This window comes from Chlamydomonas reinhardtii, chromosome 6 (genome assembly GCF_000002595.2).
Source record: "Chlamydomonas reinhardtii strain CC-503 cw92 mt+ chromosome 6, whole genome shotgun sequence".
NCBI lineage: Eukaryota > Viridiplantae > Chlorophyta > Chlorophyceae > Chlamydomonadales > Chlamydomonadaceae > Chlamydomonas > Chlamydomonas reinhardtii.
Window position 1 is genome coordinate 7,260,082 of NC_057009.1, and position 21,046 is coordinate 7,281,127.

General features: G+C 62.3%; 4 protein-coding genes across 4 annotated transcripts; 3 read left to right on the forward strand and 1 right to left on the reverse strand.

The window, feature by feature from the left end:
• Positions 1-79: 79 nt before the first annotated feature.
• Positions 80-3,893, forward strand: CHLRE_06g298350v5 (uncharacterized protein). The gene is made up of 10 exons (XM_001691404.2): positions 80-166; positions 249-275; positions 350-626; positions 703-770; positions 946-1,046; positions 2,041-2,162; positions 2,344-2,475; positions 2,684-2,860; positions 3,027-3,194; positions 3,409-3,893. Exons 1-10 carry the CDS (start codon positions 162-164, stop codon positions 3,607-3,609), a joined length of 1,278 nt encoding a protein of 425 aa, XP_001691456.1. The 5' UTR covers positions 80-161; the 3' UTR covers positions 3,610-3,893.
• Positions 3,894-3,939: 46 nt separating this feature from the next.
• On the forward strand, positions 3,940-6,419 carry CHLRE_06g298400v5 (uncharacterized protein). Its single transcript, XM_043063554.1, has one exon. It carries the CDS (start codon positions 4,035-4,037, stop codon positions 4,941-4,943), a length of 909 nt encoding a protein of 302 aa, XP_042924260.1. The 5' UTR covers positions 3,940-4,034; the 3' UTR covers positions 4,944-6,419.
• A 14-nt stretch (positions 6,420-6,433) lies between these two features.
• On the reverse strand, positions 6,434-12,669 carry CHLRE_06g298450v5 (uncharacterized protein). The gene is made up of 9 exons (XM_043063555.1): positions 12,084-12,669; positions 11,220-11,887; positions 10,015-10,999; positions 9,654-9,788; positions 9,087-9,398; positions 8,835-8,894; positions 8,129-8,617; positions 7,821-7,963; positions 6,434-7,619 (listed from the first exon to the last, which is right to left on the reverse strand). Exons 1-9 carry the CDS (start codon positions 12,282-12,284, stop codon positions 7,157-7,159), a joined length of 3,456 nt encoding a protein of 1,151 aa, XP_042924261.1. The 5' UTR covers positions 12,285-12,669; the 3' UTR covers positions 6,434-7,156.
• Positions 12,670-12,819: 150 nt separating this feature from the next.
• Positions 12,820-20,841, forward strand: CHLRE_06g298500v5 (uncharacterized protein). The gene is made up of 16 exons (XM_043063556.1): positions 12,820-13,091; positions 13,347-13,418; positions 13,726-13,817; positions 14,060-14,174; positions 14,428-14,476; positions 14,773-14,969; positions 15,263-15,525; positions 15,707-15,896; positions 16,026-16,124; positions 16,290-16,697; positions 16,854-16,967; positions 17,148-17,273; positions 17,524-17,723; positions 17,895-18,072; positions 18,284-18,565; positions 18,727-20,841. The coding sequence occupies exons 1-16, from the start codon at positions 13,014-13,016 to the stop codon at positions 19,321-19,323; spliced, it is 3,060 nt and encodes a 1,019-aa protein (XP_042924262.1). The 5' UTR covers positions 12,820-13,013; the 3' UTR covers positions 19,324-20,841.
• Positions 20,842-21,046: the final 205 nt, after the last annotated feature.

Consider the following 21,046-nt stretch of genomic DNA (forward strand, 5'->3'; position numbering starts at 1 on the left):
ATTACTTGCGTACGGCATGGTGGGGCATGTCGGGGCATGTCGGCTAGGTAGTGCTAGGGGAGCTGACTGTTTGCTAGACCTACTTCGACTCTCGTTTCCTCGCATACTCCGCCTAGAAATCTACAGGCGCTTGAGCCTTAGCACCTAAACTTCTACTTCTCATGAGGTTAGCCGAGTTGTTTGGAAGTTTGGGCTGAAATGCCCCTGCAACCCTGACTTTGCTTTCCGCTGCCCGCATGTACCTCCAGTACGAAGGAGGAGAAGCCGACACTTGCGTAAGTCCAATGAGCGACCATTAGAAAGCAGCCGGAAGGAAAACTTGACAAGATCGCTCCATTTCTCCTTGCAGTGGCGTTAACGTCAAGACCCGCAAGCGGAACATCGTTATCCCTGAGGATCCGGGCTCGTTTGCCGATGCGATCGTGACGCTGTGCCAGGACGCGGCGTCAGATGACGGTTCGGCCGGCCTCGAGGCGGACCTCGAGGCGGCCGCTAAGGCGCTCGACGGCGCGGAGCTAGAGTACTCCCGCTATGGCGATGTGCTCTTCCAGGTCTTTTTCGCGGGTGGCCGCTTGGGAACGGGCGCGCAGCTGGCGGCGGAGGACAAGATGCGCCTCGCGACCAACGTAAGCGCATTCACATTCTGAGGGCAGAGGATTCCGGGGAAACCTTACTCACGCGACGGGGGCTTGCGAATTGCAGATTCTGGCCGCTGAGGCAACCCGGGAAGCCATCAACCCCTACTTCAAGCTGTTCCAGACGCTCACGCGGTAAGAAGAAATTACCAGTGTCAGAGGCTCTTGGCTATGCATATTGAAAGACGTGTGCGAGAAGCGAGTTTGACTCTCAGGGTTTTGGCACGCCACGGCTCCGAGCCAGCCAGACGTGCTGTGCGTCCTGCGGTGCCTTACCATTCCTCTGCTGCGTTCTGCTGTTGCTCGCCAGCCGCCGCCCCTTCCTGATCCGCGGCCTGGAGAACACGCTGGTGAAGCTGATGCTGTCGCTGGAGTTCTTCGACGACGTCGGCCGCAAGAAGCTGGGGATTGGTGAGCAGTAGCACGGTTGCCTGCGAGGGTGATAAAAGCACAGAAGCCCCGGAACCAGGGTCCAGTGTTATGCGAGCTAGTATTAGAACAACGCATTGCGTGTGCCTTATGGGGTTCAGCGGACCCAGCATCTGAGGCGCCAACCGGCAGGAGGACCGCAGCAGGGAGAGCTCGCCACGCCGCGGCGATGGCAGCATCAACGGCGATCAGCACCACATGTTTGAAGCGGCACCACGTCTGCCTAGCCTAGCCTCTCTCTGGCGGGTCCTAGGTGTGGCGCAGCTTTCGCAGCAGCCTGCTGAGGTACAGGGCCAGGCGCCGGCGGCCTCCGCGGAGGCGACAGCAAGCCGGCAAAGGCCTGCGGCCAAGCATTTTCTGAGCAGAAGATTAGAAGGGTTTGCGCTCGGTGTACACGCGGGGCCGTGACACCAGACTGCGTTCGCAATAGAGGCACGGGCGGCAGGAGTGGGGGGTCGGTGGCCTGGTGGCAAGCTTGAAGGGCCCAATGCGGGCGAAAACACGCGCCGGCACTGGTGTCACCTGTCCGGCTTGGCGTCCTTGGGCTTTCTGCCCGAGCTGGTGCCGCCGCATACGGAGCTTGCAGGCCCAGGGGGCACTCGCACAGCCAGAGGCTTAGCGAACGCGAGCGTGGCGTTGGCGCCGAAGCCGTGCCTTTGACGTTCGCCACGGCGATCCAGCGTGTCTGTGTTCGCGGGCGACCTACAGCGGACCGCCATCAGTGAGCACACTGACGCTGGGATCGAGCCGCAGCAAGTGCACGCTTTCGTTGGCGCTGGCAGCTGGGCTGCCAACAGAGCAGCAGCGCCAGCCCCAGCTCCAGCAGCGGGTCTTTCCGGGTTCAATGCAGCCCCGGCAGCTTAGGGGAGCACGCTGATACCGAGCACTCCCTTGATTGCACTCGTCTCAGCCCAACGAACGACTGACGTGGCCCTTACATGGCTGCCTCCACCGCTCTGCCTGCCCTGCCTCACAGCCCTGGCGCTGACGTTCTCGTGGAAGATCGGCGTGGTGCCCGGCAACATCTTCGCGGCGCTGCTGAATGACCGCCTGGTGGCCAAGGGCACGGTCCTGGAGGTCATGATTGTGTTCTTCCAGGTGCGGGCGGGGGCAGGGCGGGCGGCAGGGTGGGCCGGATACCGACCGGTAATCCTGCCTGGCGGTGCTGTCAAACATCCAGGCGGATGGGTGGCCTAAGAAGCATCACCCGCCATCGCATGGTCGTCATCGCGCCCCCCCACACCCAACCGCCTTCCGCGTCCCTCCACCCCACCCGCAGGAGTTCCTGGCCAAGGACACCACGCTGGACGACCTGGTGTCCATCCTGGCCAAGGCCAACATCGCCAACCGCCTGATGGACTTCGCGCCGCCCAACAAGCGCACGCCGCACGAGTATCACCTGGTGCTCAAGGTGCGGCACGGGGCGGGACGGCACGCGTGCGGCTGTGGGTCGGGCGGGGTTCAAGCAGGCGCCGCAGCCTGCGGGCCAAACGATACCGTATGGCGCGCCGCTCGTCGGGAGGGTGGCGAGGTTGGCCAGCAAATGCGCTGTTCCACGGCCCCGTCACTGCCTCCACATGATCTGACCTTGCATCCTATTTATACTCGTGCGCTTGCAGGCCGCTGGCCTGAACTCGCTGGTGGAGTGGGACGTGCAGCGCGAGATTGACTTGCGCGTCAGCGAGCTGCAGGACGCGCTGACGGAGGCCATCGCCGCCGACCCGCCGCTGGCGGTGTCCGAGGTGCTCAACATCGCCAAGTCCAAGAAGCAGGAGAGCAACCTGCCCGACGGCGAGGTGGGAAGGGGGGGGCACGGGTGGGGCGGGCACCAGGGGGCGCGTGGGCAAGTTGCGTGAGCGGTAGCTGCCACACAAAGCTTGGCTGGATGTCTGTCCCTACTGTTGTCTGGCATGAGAACGAGAGCGGGCATTGACGGTCACACGCCTGGATGAATGGACGCAGGTGCTGCGCGTGTCGTGGCTGGCGCTGATGAAGTCCATCAACCTGACGGGCAAGAACCAGCAGCAGATCACGCAGGCCCTGATGCAGAAGCTCAAGTCGCACGGCAAGCTGTTTGCGACCTTCGCCACCAACGCCAAGGCGGAGCTGGCGCTGCTGAACACCATCCAGGTGTGCCCGACAGCACTGGCATCGGAGCAAGACCCGCAACGCGATGCATGGCAGCGGGGATGTGCGTTTGCGTGTAAGGCTCCAGAAGCCCGCACCTCGCACCGCACCGGAAGCCTAGGACACCGCGCACTTTTCGGAGGCTGCGGCGGCGATCGAACAATGCACCGGCGCTGCTCACCCGCCCTGATCACTCACATCCTCTTTGTGTTCACAGGTGTTCTGCTACGAGGACACGCGCATGCTCAAGTGCTTCACCGATATCATGAAGCTGCTGTACAACGCGGAGATTGTGGGCGAGGACACCATCCAGCACTGGTACAAGAAGGGCAGCCACACCAAGGGACGCGCCGTGTTCCTGAAGGACATCGAGCCCTTCATGAAGTGGCTGGAGGAGGCGGAGGAGGACGACGAGTAGAGCGAGCGCGCCGACGTGCAGGCGGCCGCTAGGTGGCGTGGCGGCGGGCGGGTCCGGACAGGCGGCGTCCTGGGCCGCGGTACCTACGGGCAGCCCCTTACGGTGCACAGCAGTTGTTGAGATATCGGTCAGAACTATCCATAAGGGAGAACGTAGGGGAGTTCCGAGAGTGTGTGTGCGATACACCATGCAAGGACCTGACCCGGAACCCATGCGAGGGTATAAGCCAGAGAGCTACCCGTTATAGTTAAGTAGTGTGGTACTATGTAATGTGCGAAACAGTCTGACTGTCAGCCGCCCCTACTTCCGGCTAGCGATAGTCGTAATCACCATTCAACAGGTTATGAGCCCCGCGTAGTTGCGGCGGGTTGCGCTTTGTCGAGTAAAGACAAGATAACCGATAGGCTGTAGGCCAGTGAGCGCAAATGAACGATGAGGGCGGAGTCTGTGGAAAGCCGATTATGCTCGAGCAAAGCACGGCCCACATTTGGCTCTCCAAGTTAAGGATTTATCTTAACTGGAAGGAGCTGGGTCCGGCTATCCGTGACGACGACGCGCCGGAGGCGAAGCAGCAGAAGGCGGTCGCCCTTATCCTGAGCCATGTGAGGCTGTCCGACCACTTCATCTATGAGGAGCTGCTAGAGACCCTGGAAGCGGAGAAGAAGGCCAACCCTACTGCCAAGCAGAACGAGGCGAAGCGCCTTGTGCAAGCGCTGATGGCATACTACAAGAAGCTGGCGGCTGGAAATCACCGTCAGTGGGCAGCCGACCTGGGCAGCGTCAGGCTGGGAGGGAGCGAGCAGATTAGCGAGCTCATCCAGCGCATTGCTGACATGGTGGAGAGGCTGTGTTGGTCGGGATGCCCGGGCTACACCAACGGCGACCGCGACAGGCTCGTCGTGTCGGCAGCATTCAATGCTCTGCCGCAGGAGTATGCCAGCGTTGTGGCCATTGCAGAGGAGTTCTACACGAGCACTGGCAGGTGGAGCGTGCCGGACGCGGAGTCGAGGCTCACGCGGTTCCAGAACACCCTGACCAGCGTGCGCGGTAGCAGCAGCAGTGGCGAGCCGTCAATTCACTTTGTGCGCGGCGTGGGAGGCGGCCGTGGTGGCCGCGGAGGGCGCGGTGTGCGCAACAAGGAGAACATCCAGTGCCACAGGTGCCAGGGCTGGGGACACTACAAGTACGAGTGCCCAGAGCAGGCCGCTGAGGGCGGCGGTGGCAACCGGGGGCGCGGTGCACACGTTGGCCGGGACGGCGGTGACCGGCGCATGTGGGCGGTGAACGTGGACCAGGGAAACGGCCGGGGGCGCGGCCGGGGGGTCCGCGCCTAGTAGCGTTCGTAGGAGCAGAAGATATGATGTGGAGCATAGACTATGATGCTAGCTCCGATGTGATGTGAACGGCCACGTTGGGCTGTCGGTGCGAGTAAAGCATCGTGAGTATGTCGGTGCGAGTAAAGCATCGTGAGTATGTCGGTGCAAGGAAGGCATCGTGAGTACGATATGCGTGCGAGTATGACACGCGGTGTGAGTGAAGCACCAGTATGAGACGTGCAAGTGAAGCACGGGGTGTGAGTTAAGCACCTGGAGATGTACGAGAGCAAATGCAACGGAATTGGCTTTGCGACTGTTGCACGAGTGAGGTGCACAGGTATGTTATGTGGCGCGTGAGGCCTGATTACTGCGGTATGGCCTGATCACAGCGAGTGAGGTCTGATCACTGCGAGTGAGACCTGATCACTGCGCGAGACGCCAGCGGTTGAGAGTTGCTGTTATGCTCTTATCATATGATGTTAAAAGATCATCTTATGTGTATGGCTCTCAAGCACTTGAAGCTATGATGCCGGTAGTGCGGCATGATGCGGTGTGTGAAACCGCAGGTACGGTGAAGTGAAGCCGTAAGTACAGCGGATGCGGGAGCATTCGGACACGGGGGAGCCGTGCAGATATGATTGAGTATGGATTTCCGGATGGAATTGATTGCGATAGAAGACCGTATTGATTTGTGCTGATTATGGACGATGCAGTGAGAAAGAGAAAGACGTGATCTTGAGGACACGAGGACATGGGACGATTGCAGTAGCACAGTGACTACAAGCGGCAAGCGTACGAGGTATGCAAGGAATTGTCTGTAGCACGTGATTTGAGGTAGGAGGCTATTGCGATACGTAATTTGAGTATGGAGTTCTGCCCGCGGGGGAGTGTTGAGATATCGGTCAGAACTATCCATAAGGGAGAACGTAGGGGAGTTCCGAGAGTGTGTGTGCGATACACCATGCAAGGACCTGACCCGGAACCCATGCGAGGGTATAAGCCAGAGAGCTACCCGTTATAGTTAAGTAGTGTGGTACTATGTAATGTGCGAAACAGTCTGACTGTCAGCCGCCCCTACTTCCGGCTAGCGATAGTCGTAATCACCATTCAACAGCAGTGAAGTGTCGAACGAAGTGAGAATGAGAGACCACGGCGCTCAGAGTTCAGAGGCATTAGAGATCCAAAGGGTAGCACGTGCAACGCATTTGTCTGGCGGCAGGCGAGTCTGTAGGGCGCTGTGCCGCTTAAGGGAACTTGGCGAACCGTGGCGTGTTAGGAAGGGCAACGAAGGGGTCCATACAGCCGAGCTAGACAAGCAGTGCACGGCGTCGCACGAAGTGCACAAACTGTTGTGACTCAAAGCTACTAGTGACAGCACCCATGATGAGCTGAGCGATGTTCACGGAATGGGAGCGAAAAGGGCGAGGGGTACAGAATGAAACGCAGCATTTGCGAGGCATCGGTCAATCCGTGCGGCTGTAACGTCCAGTCGACGTCCCTTCCTATTCAGCACTCAGATGATGAAGCCTGTTCAGTAACCAGTGTGAGCTTGCGTAATGCAGCGCTAACTAAGGCTTTGTCCGTCCTGCCTACTAAGGGAGCCCTGACGCAATCCGATACGCAGCGCACAGCCACAGCCCGCAGCCCGGCTTGCGCACCATGTCCTCGCGGTTGCTTTGGGGTTGACGTTGCTTGCCTCGCGCCATAGCTTCTGCACTGCAGTGCATCACGCCTCCTGTCCCTCCCTCGCTCCCATACATGTTGTGCTGGGCACCGGTGGCGCTGGTGTTCTCCAGGTTGGTTTCGGGCGCATCATTTCTGGTATTCCCAACGCCAGCACGGCCGCCGTCGTCCAGCCCAGCCATCCCAATACAGCAGCCACCTTAGCCATGGGCGCGACCGTCCACAGCGTTTACCGTCGGTTACGAGGTAACATGTGAATTAGCAACTTGCGCTACTGACTGCCTACTCTCGTGCCGCCTGCAAGCCCACTCCGCCTTCCGCTCTGGTCTACGTACGCATTAGTTCCGCAACACTACTCAATCCCTGCATGCGCCCACCAAATTTGATGAGGACGCCAAGCTCAGTCCACTGTTCCTACCCCTCACCCTACGACGACGCTATTACATAGCACATTCATCTTCGGACTTTTAGATATTGGCGTATATCCATCTACGGCCATGCGGATTGAAGCTCTCTTCTCACTCCCGGCCTCGCAGCTAGGCGCAACGTCACCGAGCAGGGCCGAGCTTACCGGCGCTACCTCCGCCAGCGCCACGGTTTGCCGTGATGGGCAGCCTCGTAGGGAACGACGGCGCAACGTCCAGCAACAGCTCCACCGACATCAGCTTCCGCTGCAGCACTCCGTTCCCGCGCTTCATGCCCACCCGCACCGCGCCCATGCCGCCGCTGGCGCGCTGCTCCTCCTCCTCGTTGGCGGGCGTCCGGCGGCCCTGCGCGGCACGCAGCAACCTGACCTCCTCATAGTACTTTGCAATGCCCGCCGCCTCCACCGCCATCGCCAGCGCCTCCTTGTGCACCGCCATAGCGGGTGCGTTGGGCGCGTTGGGCGGGACGCAGTCGGGCGGCTGCTTGCTGCTAACACGCAGGACCAGCTCCCCGCCGGGCATGAGGCCCCAGCCCAGGAAGTAGCAGTTCCGCGCGTGCGGCGGCAGTTTCTCCACGAAGGCCGACCTGCAAGCGTGTGCAAGTCGGCCGCACGATGTCAGGGCATTGTCTGCATTTTCAGGCTGTTCCGCAAGTTCTGCCCATCAGCCTTCGACGCTTGCACACGCGCCGCTGCAGAGGACACATCCTGACATCCGTAACCCCGACACACACGCGCCACCAAGAACATAACACCTCCACCAGCCCCCCACCATCCACGCCACTCACTTGGCCCGCTCGGTGATGTACACACACCACGCAGCCGTGCAGATATCCACATAGCCGTCCCGCTCCACGAACAGCCGCCGCAGCCCCCACCCGCCGTGCAGGTGCTCCCGGTGTAGCCGTGGCTCCAGCGGCATACGGTCGCCCTGATGCAGCATAACACACAGCCGTTTAGGCAAAGCATGCAATGCATTTGCCATGTGACGACAAAGCCCACGTGGCTCGCACCACTCAACCAACATCAAAGTTATCCGTGTACAGTGTCTGTTACAGTGCTGCAGTTTGCGGCGGTTACAGTCACTTTGACCCACCCGGATCCTCTCGCCCCGCCGCAGCCGCGTGTAGAACTCCAGCGGCTTGACTTCCCAAGACGCCCGGCACGGCGGCCGCTGGTTCTCCGGCGGCGCTAGCAGAATGGGCGGCAGCTGCAGGTCCGGTGTCGGCACAGCCGCCAGCCGCACCATACCCGGCAGTTCCCCGGCCGCCCCCGGAACCGCCATGCCGACAGTCAGCGCCGTGAGCTGAGCAATCGCACCCAGCGGAGGGCCCACCCATGTGTCTTGATGCGCCGGCAGCGGCCCAGGCCCCAGCAGAGGCTGGGTAGACAGCATGTCCAACGGCGGCAGATGCGGCGCGAGCGCCGCAGCGGCTGGATGCGGCGGCGTGGGCGGCCGGCCGACCCGTAGCACTAACACGCTGGCTCCGTTCTGCTCCGTTGCACCCCAGCCGGTCAGCAGCATTCCCGCCACGTGCGGCGGCACGCCGTGCAGCCGCAGCATCACCTCCCCATTCGGGCCGGGCTGCAGCGACACCCAACAGCAACAGCGGTGTGTGTGTGTGTGTGTTTGTGTGTTTGTGTGTTTGTGTGTGTGTGTGTGTATGTGTGTGTGTGTGTGAGGTCAGCCGTCAGCGCGAGACGCCAGGAGGGGTTGACGGTAGCTTGGCAGCGCCGCGGCGGCTTCACACCCTGTCCACAACACCCGGCCTTGCACCTCGCTCCCCCCCATGCGCCCGCACCTGTATGGATGCCTCGGTGGCGGGGTCGCCCATGTCGTCCAGCACCAGCACCGGGTACTCCTGTGGGTGGGCCCCACACGGGCAAGTCCTCGTAAGCCTACCTCGACTGAGAACTTGTACGCTGCGGTGCGTTGGTCCCAGTGCCGCCTCTGGAAGACCCTGGCTTGCGCAGGCTTAGCCAGCATGCCGGCTACGGTCCCGCCCCGCCCTGGACCACCCCGCCCCGCCCTGGACCGCCCCCACACCGCGCACCTCGGGAACCACCTGGCCGTCCAGCTCCACCACCATGTGCTGGGGCATGCCGCCGCAGTGGCCCAAGTAGTCGCGCAGCACATCGCCCGGGATGCCCACGTCCGAGCGCCCCGTCAGCACTGCGCCCTCATCGGCATCTGCAGGCTCCGGGGCAGCAGCGGCGTGGCGCGCGCCTGCACCTGCGGCGGCGCTGGCGACGGCGCCGCCGCGCCGGGATCGGCTGGCGGGGCCGGTGGTGGGGCCGGCGGCGGCGGCGCCAGTGGGGGGCTCTGCCATGGTGGTGAGCAGCAGCAGCGTGTCCGGGTCGCGATCCTGTGGGGGGAGAGAGAAGAGCAGGGCGGCGTGGGTTTAGAAGAGAGCAAGCCCGAACGTGACCAGACGAGGAGAGGGTCGTAGCATGGTGACACAGCTCCTTCAATGCAGCGCTCGCCTGGTTAATCTAGAGACTGGCGTGATGTGCATGCGAGAGAACCAATGTATGCGTCGATGCAAGCGCCGCTTCTCCGCATACCGGTATCCTCATTTGCATCCAGACAGTCTTCCCACCATGTAAACAGACGCACGCACCTGTGCGCCCCAGCCCAGGAAACGTAGCTGCATGCCCTGCACTGCCTCCGGCAGCTGCACAGCCGGCAGCGGGCCCGCGTCCCACAGCACCGGGCAGGGGAAGGGACCCGGGACCAGCTCCCCGTTGCAGACCAGCTGCAGAACAGGCAGGCGGATGAGCGCACGCACGCGGGCACCGTTAACGACTTCCACTGTTAGTTTGCCATGCAGTGCTGTGAGAAGTTGCATCGCGTACACCGGCACACGCGCTTGCGGTGTTCCCACATCTGACCTTTTCCTGTTTCAAGCAACCAGTCACAGCCATGCTCCCATGCTCTCCACACCTGGATGCCCCAGCCCCACAACCACCAGCATGCCTCACCTGTACCACTGCCAGCTCCGGCCGCATGCCGCCGGCCTGTTGCAGCTGCACCGGCACCACCCGGCCCAGCAGCAGCGGCTGCCCACCCGGCCCCAGCTCCGCTGGGTGGACTTGCCCCAGCCCCAGCCGCTGCTGTGCCGCCAGCCCCATCCCCCATTGCTCGAGCAGCGCTGAACGCGGCTGCAACTCCGCCTGCTGCTGTGGTGCTGGCCGCCGCCGCTGCTGTTGTTGCTGTTGTTGCTGGGCGTGCGAGGGCGGTAGAGGCGGCCGCGGCGGCGCGGAAGCGCCTCGCCCTGCGCCGGCCCTGCTGCCGCCGCGCGGCGCCGCCTGCAGCCGCTCCTCCCCGTCATCGCCATCCGCACCAGCAGTCGCCGAGCTCGGCGCGCGCTGCCCGCGCGGCCGACCCTTGCCCGCCAGCGATCCTCCAGCGCCCTGGCCGTGTGGGTGCGAGCCATTCCCTTGCGACACGACCTCAGCCAGGGGAGGCCGCTGAGACCCTGGCCCGAAGCCACTGTCGTCTCCGCCCACCGAGCCCGCCGCGCCGCCCCCGCTGCTGCCGCGAGCGCACCGACCACCAGCGCCGCCAGAGCTACCGGCACGTTGGGGTCCCGGGTGCGAGTCAGAGCCGCCGCCCGCGCTGTCCGCCGCCCCGGCGCCACCGCGCGCGCCGCCGCCGGAGCCCACCCGTGGCCGGCGCGCGGGGCGCGCCCCCGCCGCCGCCGCCGCCCCACCCGCTGGCTCCCGCGAGCCAGCCCGCTTGCGGCCCCGCCCCGAGCTCTCCGCCTGCAGCTCCCAGTCCTCATCGCCCTCGTCGCCACCGTACGCCTCCGCGTCGCTGTCATCCCCCTGCCGGGCGTGGGCGCGGGCTCGTGGGTAGGCGGCGCGGTTGCCGCGGCGGCCCGCCCGCTCCTGGTCCTGGTGGTCCTGGTGCTTGCGGGGGTCGTCCGGGTCGGGCCAGTGCCTCCGCCACACGTGGCAGGGGCAGCTGCAGAGGACAGGGGGTGGGGACGGGTAGCAAAGCGAGATAGAAGCCTCAGTACCGCGGATACTCAACTCTAACCCAAAGTACGGTAGGCGGGATGCGGGGAGCGGGGAACTGGGAATCAGAAGGCTGAGAAAACCCGCGAAACACATGGAGACAGAGGGGCGTTGCATGCATATCGGCTTGCTCTTGCAATTGCTGCGACCCCGCCCTTGCACCTCACCTGCAGTGGCCCTCCTGCCTGAACGGGTTGTTCCGCACCGGCTCCGGAGAAACAGCGCCGCCGTCGTCGCTGTCACTGGAACTTCCGCTCGAGTCGCTGTCACCGCTGCCGCTGCGGCTGCTGGAGCCGCCACTGCTGCTGCCACTGGTTGCGCTATTGCCGCCCTCCCCGTCGCTATCATCCTCTGCGAGGCGCTTTCCGCGGTTCGGCCGCGATCCCGACGCGGTGCCGCCTGCAGGAGCCGCACCCGCGCCACCCTGCTTGCCTGTCCCTGCCGCCCCCGCAGCCGGAGCCGCCCCAGCCCTTGTCTCGGTGGACTCCCCGCTGCCGGAGGGGCCGCTCCCAGCAGCATCGCCGCTCGCTACGCCTGACCCCAGCTCGCCAGCTGCCGCCGCTTCGGCCACCGCAGCCACCAGGTCGGCGCCTGCGGGCGTGGCGCGGCGACTGAGCACCTCAGCAACAGGCTTGGTTGCGCCTGCCGCAGCGCCGGCGCCAGCTGCCGCCCGGCCGCAGGCCGCGCCGCAGCCGCTACCATAATTGCAGGGGCACGTGTATTTGCTCAGGTGGAAGTGCAGCTCGGTCTGGTTGACCTTCGCGACCTTCACCAGGTGGTAGCCTGTGTACTTGTCCAGGGCCTCCGTCAGGTTGAACGAGACCCGGAGCCCAAACTGTGAGATGAGATAGGTGCGGAGTTAGAGAGGTGGGCGTTTAGGGGCATCTCCGGTGTGTGCAGGATCAGGCGACTTGACCCGGGGATGGACTCAGGAGCCAGGTGTGTGCGGGCAGAGGGTCCCCTCAGGCGGTTACACAGTCTCCTGCCAACGTCTGGGCAATGTGCAGAGATACGGTACGCCTCCAAAGCACCTGGCAATCGTCGTTGGCGACCGCCTTGTAACGTGTGTTGTCAAGCTCCCCATCCGCCGTGACCGTGACTGACAGCACCTTGGGCAGCTGCCAGTACAGCCGCTGTTTCACGTACCAAGTATACGGCAGTATAAATGGCGTGGGAACATCGCCATTGATGTTCAGGCGCACCGGCCTCGGCTGTGCAGCACGGTACGCCATAGGCGTGCGCGGCCTGCTTCAGCGGGTTTACGCCTGTCCCGCACACCCGCCCTCAGTCAAACACCGCTGCCAGCTGCTGTGCCAACCGCTGACACAGGCGCTGTGATTCCCAGGTTAATATGAGGCACGGCCAAGTAACAGCATTATCGTAGCGCCTGTAGCAGCCGGGGCCCGAACTATCAGAAACAGGTCTGACTTTGAAATTGCTAGCGCGTTCCATCCATCGTGCTTACTGGAAGTGCAAGTTACATGTTTATAAACGTGTTGGGCAAAATGCTGTCCTCATTTGCGGCAGAGGGCACCAACTTAAAGTTTGTTTGCGCTGCGACTCGCCAGGTTGGGTTATCGGTCAGGTAGAAGCAAGTTTCTACATAACGGGCACAAGGACAACCTGTTAAAAATGCCTAGCGACGTCAGGGAACATACAAAGCTGCCTGCGACCCATCGGCCCATGCAAGTTCCATTCCACATATGCGACCAACGCGTGGGTTCTTGTCTTCAATCCTTTACAATTACTCTTCACGGCCTCCGTAAATATTTTCGCTGCGATTACTGAAAACAAAGCACAAATACGCAAGTTCTATTGAAACAAAGCGTCGGTGAACACAAGCGCGACTTGATTCGTTTTGTGCCTTAGCTACTGTAGAGTATAGGAGATAGCTTAATCCACTATTCAGCCAGCGCCTGTTAAGTATGGTTCAGCACAGGACGTTCCTCCTCGCGGCCTTGATGCTCGGGCTAGGCGTCATATCCCAGATAGCCGTGGCTCAGGAGACGCTTGAAGTATGCCCATCTAATAACTGGCGGGTGAGCAGGCGAGGCCCTCCATCTCGGGGTCGGTTCTTAGAGCTCTCGGCCCACGCCTGTCAGCAAATGAGACCGTGTTTGTGTTTATGAATACAAGAATCCCACTGCAATCTGAGGCCCGAAGCTGACTGGAACCACACTGGGGGACTGCCTGCCTGGTCGTGCCTATCCTGGCCCGTATCTGACTCAGCACTTCTCACGGCGACTGCCGGCCCTAACTTTCGGCCTCTAACTGCGGTCCCCTACACAATGCAGAAACTGCCATTCCTACGCGGGCCATCGGAAGCCTTCCGGAACGTCACAAAGTGGAAGCAAGCTGATGTTGAGGTGCGGTGTGTATCAGACCGGCTTGCGGCAGGCGGACCTCCCTTAGTCACGAGTTAGCCCCATTTCCTTGTAGCGAACGCATGACCAGGAAGGGAGTCCTATGTGCTTAGGGGATTGACATGACAGATAGCATGCCAGAGCCAGCCGTGGGTTTTAGGTTTAGCCGCCGGGAGGAGCTGCGACGCTTCCGTCACCTCCGCCAGCGCCGGTGCCCTACTTGCCAGCTTGTTGGGGGGCGATGTATTGCGCAAACGACACAGCCCCAATCCAGTTGGCTTCGTTTGGTGTCCATATACATGACACGCAGGATTACGCCAAGAAGACGGTTGTGCCCCAAGTGATTGCGAACATCATATTCTTCGCTATGGCAGTGTTCACGCTGCTAGGCTTCCTCCTGTGGTGGGTGTCTGGAGGCTTACCGCTTTGGCATAGGGGTTTCACTGCTAGCCTTTGGTCGCTGCATACTCGAGCTGGATGAGGAAGACCTTCTGCCTTTGGCGCCTGGCTGGAGGCACCGCAGTTGAGTTAATATGGCGCCAAGCGACGGTGTAACGTGCCGCTGCCGGGCCTTCCATGTGGCAGCCGGCGGCCTGCCAGGGTTATGCCGTCACTGAACTGGCGCTGTTGCGCTCTGCACGCAGGCGCCTGTTCCGCCGGTGCTGCATGTGCTGCTGCATGAAGGAGTCATGCGCCACTAAGCGCGGGGCGGCGGACCCGAAGCAAGTGCTTAGCGGCTGGGGCTATTGGATCACCAAGGTGCGCGGAAGCATCGAGAGCAGGTTGCAGGAGCAGGAAACGGGACATGTTGTGGTTTGGGCTGCCGAATGCTGGCTCTTAGGAAGGTGCCCTCGTCAGCCCAGCTCCGAATCGTGCCACCATCCAAGTTACAGGTAGCCCGCGGGACATGAGCCAGGACAGCTGTGGAACTGTTTGGGGTAGCGCCCAAATGCGCTTCAAGGCGCCTGTCTGTGTGCTGACTCGCTGCCATGGCAACCTGTCTGACCTGCAGATCCTCATCTTGCTCCTAGCTCTGGCGGCCTTCTGCTTCATGATTGCTGGTGAGCAACACCGCGCCGGTGCCCGTGTCCGAAGCCAAGTCATCGCTCGGGCGGGCCTGCACAGCGTCTAGGGCGGCAGGCTCCTGTACAGCCGGCCTTGGCATAGCCCGCGGCGGCTGCGGTGGCCGGAGAGGGCAATCCATATGCTGTACCGGCTATGCTTCTTCCAGCTATAGTAATCTCGACTGTCACTGCTGCCACTGCTGCCGTATCCTCCGCGTCCTCCCTGCTGCACTGGGTTCGGGCCGCGTGACCCTGCCTCCGTGCCCTGCCTCTTTGCACCTCCTTTCGCTCAGGCATGGCCACTGCGGAGAAGGACCTGGTGGTCAAGGTGTGGGAGCCGCTGGACCGCCTGACGGGCTATTTGGGCAACACCACCAACACCATGGACTCGCTCATCCGGTCCTTGGACGGCGTCAACCCCATCCTCAACAACCTCACGGCCATTGCCAACAACGATATCAACTTCGCTGCCCTGAAGAGCAACCTCAATGTGCGTGCAAGCCGTGTGTGCCGTCACACGCCGGCGTCACTGGCGTGCTGCTCTCCCGCGCCGCGCACTCGCTGCGTAGTGTGCATTCACCCGTGGCTCTTGGAGTCTGGCTATCTCCCACGTGACGCGCTTTCAACCAGGATTCCTGTTTCTCATTCGCGCACCTCTGCCGCTTCCTCCATATTTTACTCGCCCACCACTGCCATCGTCTCACGATCCGCCCGCCCTCCCCTCACACACCACACACACACACACACACACACACACACACACACACACACATACACACGCAGGACATCAGTACCTTCCTGGACCTGCCCGCCGCCAACCCTAACACCATCGACGGCGCGCTGCGCGACCTGGACTCCTCCATCACCTCGGCACGCAGCCAGATGGCGGCGCTCAAGTCATCCATGGCGGCGCAGCAGCCCAACATCACCGCCTTCGCGGGCGGCATGGGCCCGCTGTCCACTGCCGTGTCCACCTTCACCGACTACAACAACAAGCTCACCACCCTGGCCGTCCAGTTCACCACGCTCACCGGCACCGCCAGCACGTGAGTCCGCTTCGCGTAGTGCTCTTGGCTACGCTGTCGTTTGGGACAGCGGCAGGGCATGGGTCTTCCCTCGACTAGACTGCGGTAGTGTTCGTACACGACGAGGCACAGGTGCATGTGTTTTCCAGCTACAATGAAGAAAGAAACAGGCTAAGAAGTTTTGCAAATGCGCCCGTAACAGGCCCTACAACCCCACGCCGCTGGCCACCGCCATGGCGGCTGTAAACCTGGCCTCCTGGCGGCCCAACGTGGACGCCATGGCGGCGGCGCTGGACGTGTGGCGCTACGTCAAGGACACGCAGGCGCTGAGCACGTTGGCCAACGCCGCGCGCGACCTAAACACGCTGGTCGGCGACGTTAAGAACAACAAGGTAGGTGCGAGCCGGTCCTGGTGCACCGTTTCCCACCGTCATCGTATGGCGCACGGAATGATTGTTGGGTGTGTGCAAACGAGGAACATTGCTTGTGCACCTAATCCAATTATGCCTTGCGCCTCGCAGCTGCCGGGTGCCAGCAACGCCATCACGAACTTCCTGAGCGCCTGGACCACCTACGGCCCCGCCTTTGCCGCGATCATTGCGCGCGTAGACTCCATCCAGGTGCGGCAGCAGGGAGTCCTCGGCCTCTGCCGGTGCACACCTGTGTACACCTGCCGCGGGCCCAGCTCTGCCTGAACCCACATGGACATGCCTTAGACAGCCGTGCACTTCCGCACAACGCTACGACTCCTCTCTTATTGTATCCCCGTCCCCATATCCACGCAGGCCACGGTGGTTGGCCTAGACGCCAGCAGCAACGCCTCCATCAACCGCCTGCGCACCATCAACGCCAACGTCACCGCCCTGCTGGCCAAGAGCCCCACGCCCGCCTCCCTGGCGGCCAACCTCAACTCCCTCAGCACCGAGCTCAGCCTGGGCCCCATCACTTCGCTGGTGACCGACCTGAACAACGCGCAGAACGCAATCAGCAACGTGCCAGACGCCAGCATCAACGGCGCCCGCACGACCATCGCAGCGGTCAAGGCCGCGCTTGACGCGCTGGCGCCCAAGAAAGACCTCACCGCTACCGCGCTGACGACCTACACGGCCGCGCAGAACAACGCCAACCTGGGCGCCCTCAAGGGGACGGTCTCCGGCGCTGGCAACAGCGCAGAGCTGACCAACACCGCACAGGTAGCCGCGCACGTGACCCCAACAGCCGCCGCTTCAATCGGCACGAGCCGCCGGGCATACGTCTTTTGAGTGCACATGCTCTCAAGCTACTTCATATTGATTCTTGGTTGGAAGCACCAGATGTGAAACTGCTCCCTCCCGCCTGCCACTGCACAGGCCGCCGCCGCAGCCGCCGCCTCGAGCACCGCCGTGCTGGCGCTGCAAACCGCCATCAACGCCGGCGGCCTGGTGTCCACCAGCGCGAACATCAAGAACAACCTGGCGACACAGGTGCGCAGCCCCACACAAATTCAAGCGCTTCCATCTCCCGGCGAGGCGGACTTTGCGCATGTCCAAACTATCATTTACTGACGGATCTTAAGGAAAGGACTTGCAGTAATACACAAACCGTACCATTCGCCACTGATGACGTGGCTTGACACTGAACTGGAACCCGATGTGTCGTCGCAGCTGACCACACTGGACTCCGCCACGGCCTCGCTGGACGGCCGCATCAGCACACCGCTCAGCACCTACACCTCCCTCACCAGCTCCGTGGTGGGCGTCTACAACGGCCTGCCCACGCCCAAGTCGCGGGTGAGCATGCTTGGGCATGCCGGTTATGCCCTTGCCTCTGTTTCTGTGTGTGTGTCGGCATTCTTTCTGGTGTTGTGGTTGTTGTGTTTTGATCATGCTTGCTCCGGGGACTGGACCGCAATGCCCCAGCAGGACGATTGGGCTGAGTCGTTTTTTGATGCGGGCCCTGGGTAGACAAGCAACATGCGATCATGGTCGATCATCATCCTCGCCTATCCTGTTTGTGTGCCCCGTTTCTGCCGGCCTGCAGGAGGTCAGCTCCGTGACCAGCACCGTCAACGATGTGGAGAAGGACATGGTCACTGTCCCGGGCACAGTGCGGTCCGACGTGAACTCCATCCAGAGCAAGTTCGGCAACGGCGTCAATGACCTCCGCAATAAGGTCATCAAGAAGGTCAATGACTTCAAGAGCAAGAATCAGAAGAAACTGGATGACGCCGACAGCAAACGGTGAGCTAGCTTGGCGATTTGGCCGGCTCGGTTCCTTGCACGGCTTGGTTTGCTTAGCGTGTCAGCCACTAGGCGCCCTATCCCCCCATTACCACATTGTGTATATGCCGTTGGGAGCCCTGTCCAGAGATCCACAACCCTGTCCTCAACCTGTCCCTGTCCCACCTGCAGCTACATCGCTACTGTGGTGCTGTTCGCCATCTCGGCCTTCTTCGTGCTGCTGCTGCTCCTGTTCGTGGCCATCAACTGCCCCTGGGGCATCGGCTGCGCCATCGTCCTGTGCCTGGTCATGACCATCCTGCTCTACCTGCTATCCGTGCTCTTCGCAGTGGGCCTGGTGGGAGCGCAGGTGAGGGCTGGGAACAGCGGGATGTTGGGACCACTTTCACGTTGCTTTTCCCCCCAGCGCAAAGCGTCTAGCCTGGACGAATCTGGGATACCGTGTTTGGCACCGGTATACTAATATCAGGTGGGCGCACCGCATCCACCCGCCCCATCTGCGCTTGCCTGACGTCAGTGCCCCTCCCCTCCTTCCATCCCTCCCTGCTGCAACCCACCAGGACGGCTGCTACTACACCGAGACAGTTGCGCTCAACGCCATCGGCAACACCTCCAACATCCAGCCCATCATGCGCTACTACATCCTGGACGCGAACACCAACGTGTCCGTCAAGTCCGTGCTCAAGACCGCCAACCTGGTGGACGTGGACAGCGTGACCGGCAAGGTGACGGACCAGGCCAATGCCATCCTGAGCAACATCACCGCCACCTACACGCCGCGGCCCAAGCTGCAGACGGTGCTGGACGGAGTGACAGGCTTCATCAATGACACACTGGCGCGGGTGAGTGGCGGGCGCGGGCGCGGGCGCTGCTATGTAGGAGGTGTGGAGTCACGTCAAAGGACGAATGGGATGCCCCTTGTTGCCGTACGTGACGCTGCCTGTCAAGTTGCGCCTGGTGCACGTGAAACTAACTACGAAACACATACGATACACACACACAGGTCGACGACCTGCTGGCGATGGCGGGCGTGCAGAACGTGCGGCCCATCTACGTGGAGGTCAAGGAGTTCCCCTGCTGCGACCTGGCGGGCAACGCCGGCCAGACCTGGGTGGTTCTGACCTTTGGCGGCTGGCTCATCATGCTGGCCGTGCAGGTCAGCTTCGGCCACCTGTCCCGCCTGGACCAGCTGCCGCAGAGCGGCTGCTGCGGCTGCAAGCCGCTGCTCCTGCGCCGCATCCAGGCGCAGGTGCACCCCGACGGTGGCATCGCGGACGAGGAAAAGGGCCACGTCGACAGTGACGGCGCCGTCAAGGCGGTGGTGCTGTCCGCGCCGCCGGCGGGGCAGACCATGATGATGACCGGCGTGGCGGTCGGCGCCGGCGCGGGCGCGGGGATGATGATGGCGGCGGATGGCACGCCTTCGGCGCCGCCGGCTTACGCCGCCTACCCGCCCGCGGCGGTTGCGATGGACCCACACACGGGTGCGCCGGTTGACGCCTACACAGGCGCGCCCATTGATCCCTACACCGGCATGGCGATGGTGCCCACGACACCGCCGCCGCCGCCGGTGGTGCCGCCGCCCGCGGCCGCGCAATGACTTGCCGGGCCGTCATATCCTGTTCCTGCTCCTGCATACCAAGCCCGCCCCATGGTGGCGTACGGTGGTGGCAGCGGCTACCCTGGGGCTGGCAGCCACACCATGCGTCCGCCGTCGTACCAGCCACTGCCGCCTGCACAGCTGATGCCGTACACAGTCGGCCCTGGCGGCTTCTCAGGCCAGGCGGTGGGAGGGCAGTATGGGGGTCAGCCGCGGTGGGCAGCTGCACCGCCGCCTAGATATTACTAGCGTAGTCGGGGCGACAACTGAGTGGCTTCGTGTCGTATGACATTAATGTAGCGCATTCATCCTTTTACTGCACGAAGCGAGCTTGGTCCGGGTACCGTTTTCTATCCCTTCGTTCTGATATTGTTCATGGGTGGTTTGGTCCCACAACGCGCAAGGCAAAGCGATTCATGGGCTGCGGCTCGAGGGAAGGGCAGACACGGTGCAGGATGCGACGGCCAAACAGGGAATCTATAAGGTACAGATGTGTGTCACTATCTATGACGTGCAGAAATGCACGGCTCCGGAGCACCGGGGTTACATGATGTGTTTGTGAGATACGCAGAGGGGGCATTGTGTCATCGCGTCAGGCTGTCGACTAAAGTACAACGCCGGTGGTGTATGTGGGCATTGCGGGCTTGACTGCGTGTGTGGTGCTGCACAACATTGTTTAACATCTTGTTTGTGGGGGTAAACTTCGAAAGGAGGCGTGGGCCGCTTCAACTCCGATTGGGAGACAGGAGGGGGGGTCGTATGGCCACCCATGCGAATCCGGTAGTCATTTCAGGTCGGGGTTGCGGCACTTTCAGGCGAGGGCGACGAGGGCGGCTTCGCTTCGTGAAGTTGCGACCTGGGACAAGTACGGAAGAGGGCGTCGGGCGCTGTACGCATGTCGCGCAGCGCCTGCATGTAGAGATATTTAGATACATGGAAACGCGGTCGGGTGTGGGCGGCACGTGGGCGAGGTGTGCGGGGGTGCGATGGGTGCTGGCGGGCAGCCACTGGCAGGCCGGGGTTTGCTGAACGAGCTGAGTCACTACAGACATGCCAAGCAAGTGCACACCGACCTACTCGCATCGGTGTGTTCTTGTGTGTTGCATATGGCTGACTGGTGCTCTCGACTGCACGCAACCCCGATAGCCTGGCGTCGAGTGGCTGGAACCAGCGAATCCAGGGCTGCGCCTCCTGGTGCGGGCTTGCTGTCCTGGAGGTGGGTCACTTGGGTGCCGCATAGCAGGGGCCGCACGATATGGAAACTGCAGAGGCGGCAAGGTGTGGAGGCGCATGTGGTGTCGGTAGAGTGGTGGTGGCGGTGGGCCTGGCGATGAGGGGGCAGTGGGCGACAACGCATGGCGACGCAGTGCCAGAGGTCGGGTCCAGTCGGTGCTGGGTCGGTGTCGGTGCCGGGTCGGTGTAAACCTCAAGGTGGAGACCTCGAGTGTAAATGGCTGGGAGCCTGGGATGCACGCGCGCACTCACGTGTCGCGTCATTCTACCGGTAATGAATGTCTCTGCCACCCGTGATACCACTTCTTGGTGGCTGCAGGATAGGCCGACCAGCGCCCCCGCAGGCTGCCCGTGTAGCGCGCTCGAGAACTGGTACCCGAGACTTGCGGAGCCGGCGGCTGTCTCCTCGCCTAACTAGTCCGTGTTGGCAGCTCAGCTGACGGTGATACGTGGTTGCTAGGCTAGAGTGACATTGCTATGCGCCTGCGCG